This window comes from Aptenodytes patagonicus, chromosome 5, assembly GCF_965638725.1.
Source record: "Aptenodytes patagonicus chromosome 5, bAptPat1.pri.cur, whole genome shotgun sequence".
Classification (NCBI taxonomy): domain Eukaryota; kingdom Metazoa; phylum Chordata; class Aves; order Sphenisciformes; family Spheniscidae; genus Aptenodytes; species Aptenodytes patagonicus.
In genome coordinates, this window is record NC_134953.1 from 14143470 (window position 1) to 14154101 (window position 10632).

Here is a 10632-nt window from a genome sequence, read left to right on the forward strand (position 1 = left end):
GTTCTTTTCACACTTGCTTTTTATCTCAACTATTGTGAGGTGTATTTTCACTGTCATTGGCAGCTGTTCTAGTCTGTTTATGCTGTTGTACAAAAAAATGGTGTTGCTTTCATTATAGATAACGTTGGATGTATTGGTTGAAATGGGACACAAAGAATTGAAGGAAATTGGGATTAATGCTTATGGCCATAGGCATAAAATCATTAAAGGAGTGGAAAGACTCATTTCTGGACAGCAAGGTATATACTTGTTTCAAATTATTATGCAACACTGCCTTCATAGAATCCATTTTTATAAGTGCTTTAGATTATTCCAAATTGTATCTCATTAAAAAGAATTTATAATAAAACTTGTCCTAGAAAATGGCACTTCAAATTAAAAGAATGTCTTCTGACTTGAAACATAAGCCGTTTTATTTGTGCTGTGAATTACTGTGAATCTTGCCTTTCAGTTCCCTAATTTATTCTTTTTTCCGTTGTGATCACTGTTTTGCGTTTACTTGGGTAAAGTGTAGATCTAGTGGAAAATGATTGTAAGGTTTTTGAGGTAGGGAGTATTTATCTTCCTTGGAGCACTCTGGAGAGCAGAGCACATTCTCTGTTGATGGGTTAGGGCCTGTTATGTACTGTTCCATTGGGTTCTGCAAAAGAATACTGTGTGTGCTCTCTTAGAAAGCCAGCTGAAATTCTTATATATACTTTTCTTTAAAAATACAGTTAGTGTGCTTCCAGTGAACCACAATTAACATAATTGCTTTGTTTAACAGCTTCAGCTTGTATTGAAGTTTATGCTAAAGCCTCTTTGTTTGTGCAGCACTGTTGATACCAGCACAATCCTGGGAATAGTATGCTTCATTTAACTATGGCTGCATAAGAGACAAAAAAAACCCCAAACTTTTTCCTCCTTGTCTCACTGAAACATCACTTACTATCGTTTTGCAGTGTTTCATAGAAATGGAACAAATTAGTTAGAATAGGTAGGATTTTCTTCCCTCTTGAGACACCATCTGTGAATTCTCATTCTAAAATCTGCACTCCACAGTAATGAGAGTCACTATCCCAAGCTCTAAATTATTTTTTGCTCCTTAAAACAGTATTAACCAACCCTTAAGATAATCCTTTTCCTAGCAATGAAGTGTTTAAGTGAATCTTCGTAATTTTCTCTTAATTGTCAGATGGTTTTTGACAGATTCATTGAGTATTTTGGATAGAAGCTACTTTTAAGGTGTCATTTCAGCCTCACGTCCTGTTTGAGTTCTAAGTTTACACAACCAGTAATCATATACTGGTTTTGCCTTCCAAGTAGGACTGATGTATTTTTGAACATATGTGTATTTGTACATATTTTAATAGTCTGTATATAGACAGAATGTCAAACATCTAATCCTTCACCACCCCCATTCTTTCTAGACTCTTGCTGTCTTGCCATAAAAGGCCTGACATTTTCATTTCTAACATTAACCACAGGCATAAGTACTTAAACTGAATATTTCAACAGCTCTTAATTTCTTTCTATGGTGTGTTTTGGGGGCAGGGAGGATTGTTGTCATTTGGTTGTTTTGTCCATTTTCTATATCTTGCCCTTGTGCTCTTGCACTCAGGTATGTTTGTGTTGGTATTTTGGCATCTCTTCCCGAACACAGTATAGCCATTATTTTGAGGTTAGTAGGGCTTTTGTGGAAGAGCTTTATTTTGGTGCTTTCTTGCCAGTTTCTTGCTCCTGAACACTCTATTCCCGTTGCACGCTGCTGACATGAGGCTCCTGACTGTGGATGAATCTGTAATTTCCCTTTTCCCCACATTATTCCTTTCTAGAGAGATTATGACAGACCCAGCATCTAACTCTGGTCACCTGCTAGTTGTCTGGGAAGGCTATGGGAAAAAAGACACCTGATAACACACTGTCTTGTATTCTTATGTCCAGTAATTACATTGCCATTACTTGCCAGTTGTGATTGAAGTCTGTATGTAAATTGACAATGGATTCTGCGTAAAATTCCAATTTTTTTTTTGGCATATTTGGAACGATAGAGAAGTTTCCTTTAAGCATTCAGTATCCTTTAAGCATTCAGTATCAGGCTAAGGCCTTTTACGTTCACAGACTATCTTAGTTCTTTTGTCAGCTCTTTCTGCATGATCCGTGGGAAAAATATTCCTACTGAATTAACACTCCAAGTCATTTCTCTTGTTCATGATGCCATTGCCATCAGTAATCACGGACTCTGTAGAGGGACAGGTTGCTCACTGTTTCACTGCCTAGAGTTGAAATGAACTCTTAAGTAAGCAACTGCTTACATGTAGTTTCCCTGTTATGTACATTAACATACTGAGCTAAACACAGACAAATGGGTTACTGTGTCTGAAATGTTTATTCTCGTTGAGAGAATGCTCAGTATCCACACATCAATGAAAATGACTGCCACTGATCTGCATCCAGACCCAGCTGCTGTGCTTCTGATGGCATTTATAGTGTATGCATACTAACGTATGGGTAGGGGTTATAAACAGAGATGCTGAAAAAGTTTGTTTGAAACTAATAAAATTATTTAAGGGATCGCACTTTGACATCTGCAAAAATGTATGTGGCTGATGGAAGGCAATTAAAGTCATTGGTAATCTCTGCCTTCCTTAGCAGATAACCTCTTCATCTTGTAAACTGAGTTTTGAGAAAATGGTCCCTCTAAAAAGAAAAATCTCTTACTGGTTATCATTCCAAATCAGCAGTCTTAAAGCAGTTTCTGAAACTGTTGTTGTGTTTTGTTACATTCACAGGACTTAACCCATACCTGACTCTAAATACTTCTGGAAGCGGAACTATTCTCATAGATCTTTCCACTGAAGATAAGGAATTTCAATCAGTAGAAGAGGAAGTATGCCTTTCTTTGTAGTCTCTCAGTATTTTTGTTACTTCTACTAAAGATGTAGATAAAGAAGTATTGATAGACAATTTAACAGTGCAGTAAACATCTCTTAAGCCTAAGAAAAACTTGCATAAGGATACTTCAAATTTCCAACTTTGACTGCACCACTTATAATCTGTGCTCATCACGTCCATAATTTTTCTTACTTACGTTATTATTGCTTGTAGTATTTTTAAAACCTCTACTGTATAGAAGAGCTCTTTGATATAACATACAAATTCTATGCTACTGATTGCCTGTCTGTTATATACAGTTTTAAGTCACTTCCTTCCAAAGTGTCATAATCACACAGGACAATATTCTGAAGAAACAATATTTTAAATAGATTAGTGATAAACTTTTTAAATTTGAAAACTAGACTATGGACTATTCAAGATACAGTTTTTAAAAAATCATTAAACCTGTTCATGTGCATCCACAAAATCTGGCATTACTTAACAGTCATTGCCTAAAAATTTCTTGTATGTTTTTTTTTTTTAAGACGGAATTAGTTCTTTTGATTATTTGACTGTGTGAAGGATATGTGTTTCGAATGTGTTCTGAAACAAAGTGATCCTTCTTAAAATTCTCAATTTTCAGATGCAGAGTACTGTCCGAGAGCATAGAGATGGAGGACATGCTGGCGGAGTCTTCAATAGATACAACATCTTAAAGGTAGCTGTTGCATTTTTATAGTCAATGGTTACACCTTTAGAGTTTTGGCTGAAAAGAAAATGTCCATAAAATGTTCTACATTTGTTTGTTGAATTCCATAATGTGATAAGATCTGCCGTTCTGAGACACGCACAGGAAAAAGATCATCTTCCAGGGAAATTCAAGGAATAAGATTATATGAAAAAACTGCTTATGGGTTAATAGTCATTAAGAAATTTTATGAGAAATTGACATAGAAGGACCTCACAGAAAACTGCAGAATGTTTGAAGAAAAAAACAGAAGGTTTTATAGGAAACAAAAGAAGGTTTCTGTTGAGGGAATGGCAGGGGAAAAAAAACAGCAAGAAGTGAAAGCAAAAAATCTTGAAGCATGGAAGTAAGGGTACCTATTTTGGCTTGATTTAACGCCAAAGAAGCTTAAAACATCAGGCAGTAGACAACCTTGCTTTAAATAATTTAGTGGAATTTTGGTTTGTATTCATGTTTTTTTCTCCCCTGAAGAAATGGTCATTTTCATTAAAATGATAGAGATTTTGATTTGCAAGTAAGTACTACTAAGTTTTATTCTGAACTGATGTTACAGTTTCCCCAGTAGAATTGATATGCTATATCTACACACATAAAGCTTTGCCAATGTCCAGCATACCTCTGCAGAGAGTACATAATTTACTTTTAAAAGTGTTCTAAAAGTCTTCATGGAAGACGCTTCTTAATTTGCTAGATGATCTTTTAACTAGTGGTTTGGCATCAAGCCATGTTTGGAGTGATACTCAAGTGTAACTGTGACTAAGCCTGCCAAATTTAAATTAAGAAGGATTGCTCAACAGATGTTTAAAACGAATTGATTCTTAATTAAGCACGTAATTATGATGTACTTAAGTTATGCTACAACAATCAACTTCTGCAGGATAAGTTAGAGAATTTGTGTTTCACTGAGTTCTAAGGAAAGTATTCTTGTTTAAGTGGCAGTGCAAGTGTACTGTGGTATAGCTCCTATAGGTTAAACATCTGTCAAGTAAAGCAAACAAGTTTTCAGTTTCAGGGCGGAACTTACATTTTGACTGTTTCAGATTCAGAAAGTGTGCAACAAAAAACTATGGGAAAGGTACACTCACAGGAGGAAAGAGGTCTCTGAAGAGAATCATAACCATGCTAATGAAAGGATGCTGTTTCATGGTGAGATACTGAAATGCACCTTATGAATTCGTTTCACCGTCAACACTCTCTATGGGAGGGTTTCTACTGGCTCAAACAAAGTAAATTTTCTCAGTGGAAGTAGGTTCTAGGTTTTGCATGAGTTTTATATGAACAAGTGTTTGTATATGTCACAATGGGGACATACAATGCACTGCATCGTTCTTATGAAATTTGCATCTCCTTGTCTTTCCCTAAAGGAGACTTCAAGTTCTGAGTGAAAACTTTTCAGCAATTATGAATGGAGATTAAGGGGTGTGCCTCCTCCTTGGTTAAGTTACTAATTCTGTTTTATCGGCTCTATGACCAAAATGATTAAGGGTCAAACTTCATTCTGCTACGGGTTGTTTTGGGGTGGGATTTTCTTGTTTTCTTGTTTTTGTAATTGATAAGTTAGTTCTTGTTCATCATTCCAGAAAAGATCGCTTATAATTAGCAAATTACAGCCAATTGAAAGCTCTCCTGTGCACATATATGTAGTTTGTCCTGACGAGCAAATTAAGCAGGTTCATGGTACATCCTCACAATGAAAGCTACGTAGTTCCCAACATAATACATTACTGTTGGAAGCAGCAATAACACAATAATTAACTGCTTGCCCAAACTTGTAGATATCTAAATCCTGTCTTTTGACTGTGGTCTGTACCCCTGTAAGAGGAAACAGCCTTTTAATGGAATGACCTGTCTTTAAAGGAAAGGCTTTTAAATTAGTTAGATAATAACAAAATTATCCCTGGAACAAAACAATTAATGCCTTATGAGTGGTGGTTGTTTTTTTTTTTTTTTTTTTGAGTCTTTAGTTTATATAATTTTTTTAAGCATTAACATATGTCTTTAACCATGTATGCCACTTGCAGAAGATGACGAGCAATTGTCATAAGTTTTTCTCATTCTCATCTGGAATGTTTTTCTGCTTCATACACGGTTTTATCATCTTTAGGCTGGAGGATAAGGCTTTGGACTATTTTCACTATAATTCCCAACATAGCTCTGAAATGCCATGTTCTCTTAGAACAGCTTTTCTCTGAAGGTGCTTTCATATTTATATATACTGTTAGAAAAATCCTTACTAAAAAAACCTGCACTTTTTGTGAAAGTTAATGGGTATCAAGTGTCTTGAGATGCAGAATCCAACCATTTTGAACAGATTATTCTTTAAGGCTAAATTTTATGACCATTGCAAGTAAATAAATACTGGTTTACATTTATTGCTTTTTAAATGCAATCTACTTAGTATTAGGAATAAGATGGGATTTGTGTAGCAATGCATTCAATGAATTTGGTTAGAATGAAGCTCTACTAAAGGGAGTGGAGATTCATAGAGCTTTCTCTTGCAGCAAGAGTTGTCTCAGATGATATCCTTTGTAAATCTTTGTTAAAAATGTCCACTTATCAGCTGCTGTCATTTGTATAATACCTCTAGCAAATTGGCTGTGTAAATCTGAGGTCAGAATTTCTGGAGATTGATTTCCTTGTATATGTAGAAAAACTGTACCAAAAAAAAAAAAGTTGGGAATGGATGATTGAATTGTGATACATACAAAAATCTGTATACTCTATTTTCACTATTTTACTTCCTTTCTCTTAGGCTCCCCGTTTGTGAATGCAATCATTCACAAAGGCTTTGATGAGAGACATGCCTATATAGGCGGCATGTTTGGAGCTGGGATTTATTTTGCTGAAAATTCTTCCAAAAGCAATCAGTATGTGTATGGAATTGGAGGTGGCACTGGATGTCCAATTCACAAAGACAGATCTTGTTATGTTTGCCACAGGTAAGTCATTCAAAAGAATGCCTTTGTATATTGCGTTGTAGACCATCAAGTCAGCAGAGTCTCTCTCTGAAGAAAAATTTGCTTGGTAACCAAACCTCAGCACTCTCTATATTCTGGGCCTAATAGAGACTTTTAGAAAACTTTGATGTTTAAGTCTTAAAGAACCTAACCGAACCTTTGCCCTTAACTTATTGTAAAAATCAGACTTAGGTAGCCAGGGAGTGAAGAGTATCTGCTAGATGCTTGTGTGAAAGATGCAGCAATATGAGGGTTTAGTCCATTGCCTGTTATAGAGAAAGAAGAAATTCAGTGATACTTGGATGCTGTACATGCTCCTCTTTGAGGAGGATGTACTTTGTAACAGTCAGCCCCCACATCACTGTTGCTTCACACACTAAAATACAGATGTGGATTTGTGGACTCTTTACCACTAATTGAGTTGTTAAATCCACCTTTCTGCAGAACACCTATTACGTCTTATTGACACCATCTGTTCATGAAGTTAATTGTGGTAGTGGCCATCGTTTCAACCAGGGGAATATTTTGTGTGTTTGTGTGCATGATGCTTTGTGTTGGTATCATAGGGATAAGGTCATTCTTCCAGTTTCCTTCCTTGAGTCTCAGCCCCTTTTCACATTGCTTACTCTTTTCTGGCACTCTCAAAAAAAGAGGATAATCTTCTAGAATTACAGAGGATGTCAGAGTCTTTTCATGCTTTCTAAAGTTTTTTGAGTAAGTTTTTCTTAATTTGTCTTGTGTGAAGAGTTAGAAAAGCAAAAGTTTTGGCTGAGCAAAATGGTACATAACATTGGTCTACCAAAATGCTGAGATTCCATTGCCATTGCAGTAGTACATATGTAAAGAAATAAGTACCCTTGTTCTGTCTTTTTATAATGAAAACAACATAACCTACTGACAAATGCTAGTAGGAGGTATTTTGTGTTGACCTAGAGTTTGCACTTGGCCTTGATGTTGATTTGGCTGTTAGATACAAATCTAGTCTTAGAACACAAGTGAATTATGTTGTTAGTATGAGTGATGGGGGGCACCCTCAGAAAACTTCTTAAAAAACCAAAAAAAATTAAAAAAAACCAACAACAAAAAACCACAAAAAGGTAGTGACAATCTTTGAGTACGTTGTTAAGCATGCTGTCTCCAGTCATTAAGATAAACACTTTTTGATGTTACTACCAACCCTTTCCTCAGGCTAAAGAGCTTTTCCAAAGGGAGCACAATTCAAAAGAGAACTTCAGAATTTTGTGAACTACAAAGAGTGACTAAAGTGGCTTTAAAGTTCCACTGTTCTCCTCAAGTAAAAGTTTCAAATTATGAAGGTAGTCTTTCTGGAGCTTCACAAGCATTTTGTATTCGTGGTCCTTTTTCCCTTTTAACACAGGCAATTGCTGTTTTGTCGTGTAACACTGGGCAAGTCTTTCCTGCAGTTCAGTGCTATGAAAATGGCTCATTCTCCCCCAGGACATCATTCAGTTACTGGGCGACCCAGTGTAAATGGATTGGCATTGGCAGAATATGTCATTTACAGAGGGGAGCAGGTAAATAGCTTTTTGGTTGGTTTTTCAGATTCGGGGGGGGGGGGGGGTTAAGGCATGTGTAATGTGTTGGGGTTTTTTCTTACTTTCGAGGTGCTAGGACTTGCTTTTGTCTTAAAACAAACTTCAGCTGCAGTTGCAGGTGAAAGGATCCGTGTTTCCTGAATGCTCCAGGCATTTTATCTTTGACATTTTGCCTTTTCTTTTTCTTTGGCATAAATACTTTTTTCCCCTCTCTAGCAAACATTCTGAATTTATCCAGAAAATGAAATCATAATAAAGAATGTGTGTGTCACTCTTTCAGGCTTATCCAGAATACTTGATTACTTACCAGATTATGAAACCTGAAGCCACCACTGAAGCTTAAGACAAATTACTTGTGGGAAACCATCAGACTTTGGATGCAAAGATACCAATGGCTGCCATCCTGTTAATTACAAGGAGTTGTTGAAAAACTTTCATCCACAGGTGGTGTGGTAGCAAATGTGAACAAAATATACCATTTTTTACTTGATAAAGCTTTAATAATGTACAGTATGTTTTTCTAAAATTTCAGACGTCCTCTTTTTCAGCACTTTAACAGATACCATTCCAGGCATAAACTGGGGTTTGGCTGTACTAAATGATAAACAAAAATTAACTTGAAACAATGGTTTTATACAATACTGCATTGAAATTTAGCAGAAATTATAATGCTCTATACAGGAACTCATTTTACTAATATTGTGTTCTTTAAAACACTGCATTTACACTGAAAACGTTTTCATTTGTAAAACTGTAAATAAGAGCTTTTGTACTAGCCTGGTATTTATTTACATTGGTTTGTAATATAAGTGTTTTAGAACTGCAACCTTGTACAAAATGTTTTTTCCAGATGTTGGTTTGTTCATCTGTGTTTTCTCATGCACGATAGATTTGAAAAGCCAATTTTTTTTCAGGGTTTATCACTTATTTGTGAGGGAGAAAGCAAATTTTATCTGAAGAGGTTTAGAAATATTCAACTTTAGATTGAATACACAAATTTTTGTTCTGTATTTTTATTTATGAAATATACATTCCTGAGAATGATGGGCTATGAAAATAGAATATTCCAGCTGAATACTAAAGTGTTTTTCCACCTACTTCCCAGAGTTGCATATTTTATTTCTGTAAAATGTCTTCTGAATTTTTTTATTTAACTATAGGTATAGTTAACCTGTATCCTCACTTCAAGGCTTGTAGACCTTGCAAGTTACAGTTCTAGTAAATTATTTTCTTTGAATGTAGTTGGAAAATTAACCTCAAGGAGGTCTTTCTTGAGTTCCTCTTGCTTACATTTAAGCCAGGAAGTTAAATAGTTTATTCCTAATATGAGGGCAAACAACTTGGCCTTTTTTGTATGCTTATTTTGGTAAATTAATCTACCAGTTGGTGCCCTCAGGATATGAGTATTGTGAGGTGGAAATGTTAAAAACCATCCTGTCGTCTCTTCTGTTTCTTTCATGTTAACATTCAAGCTGTAGTTGAAGCAGGTGCATAGAAGTGTGTTTATCTGCAGTTTGGCTGAGTGGAACTGGTCGGGGTTCAAGGTTCTGCTCCCTGTGCTCGGCCGGCTGGGTGAGGAGTGTGTAAGCGGGACGAGCAGCTCTTCCATGGCAGCAGCTGCCTTCGGTAGCCCTGATAAGACCGCTTGGGTGGAGGAAGAGTACAAAAGGTACAACCCCCTGTTCAAGTCTCATTCGGGGTTACTGAATGCACCCATCAGTTTGGTCAGCCCTATCGTAGCTCTATTGTGTATTCTGCTTCTCTTCCATCTGCAGTTTTTACCTACATATTTCAAAAATATGTAAATACAAATTATAGTTCATTTGGGGTTAAAGTGGTTAGGAGTATATTTTAGTTGTTTCATATTTCTGCATACAGGACACTGTCCCAGAAGACAATTTGTTTGCAGGGCATGTTACCATACCATGGTTTTAAATGTAGTAACTGGTCAAGATAATGAAATCGTCTTGCTGATGTGGTGGTTATGTGATTATGCTCTATGTAAAAATGTATTGAACCTTACCCAGTTACGTGGGGAATCTGAATAATAAGATTGCATAACTCTTGCAGAAAGTAATATTGGCTATGAATAAAAAAGGCTTTGATTTTTAGGTACTTTCTCCCAGCATGTTGCCTGTTCCTTCGGTATAGTAATGCTGGAATTGGTGTTCATGCAAAATCTGTTCAGTATGTTTAAAACTTTTTTGTTATTGCTAAAATGCTTCATTCTCTATGAATGATCACTTAATGTCTTGTAAAATATTGTGGTATGATAGCATTTTAAGTGGTACCACAATGTTGGTTTTGTCTGTTTGGGGATTTTTTGAGCTGTTTTTTGCATGACATACCTTGCACTCTGAAGATGGAAGCTGTAATGATTTGATAATACTGACTATTGAGGTGAACCTTTAATCTCTTGTGCAATTAGTTCTGCTTTACTCATCTTGAAGTGTCTTTACATGTGCTGTATAACATTCCATATCCATTTAACACTAAATAAATTTAATTCACTGGT

The 10632-nt window shown here is 35.9% G+C and overlaps 1 protein-coding gene across 1 annotated transcript in view; it reads left to right on the plus strand.

Moving 5' to 3' along the window:
- Positions 1 to 10632, plus strand: part of TNKS2 (tankyrase 2) — a 32705-nt gene extending 22073 nt beyond the window's left edge. The window contains exons 21-27 of the mRNA XM_076338750.1: positions 119 to 239; positions 2772 to 2869; positions 3500 to 3574; positions 4645 to 4750; positions 6357 to 6543; positions 7940 to 8096; positions 8398 to 10632. Of these exons, the coding sequence (XP_076194865.1) occupies positions 119 to 239; positions 2772 to 2869; positions 3500 to 3574; positions 4645 to 4750; positions 6357 to 6543; positions 7940 to 8096; positions 8398 to 8460 (807 nt within the window). The 3' untranslated portion in view covers positions 8461 to 10632. The remainder of the gene's footprint in view (positions 1 to 118; positions 240 to 2771; positions 2870 to 3499; positions 3575 to 4644; positions 4751 to 6356; positions 6544 to 7939; positions 8097 to 8397) is intronic.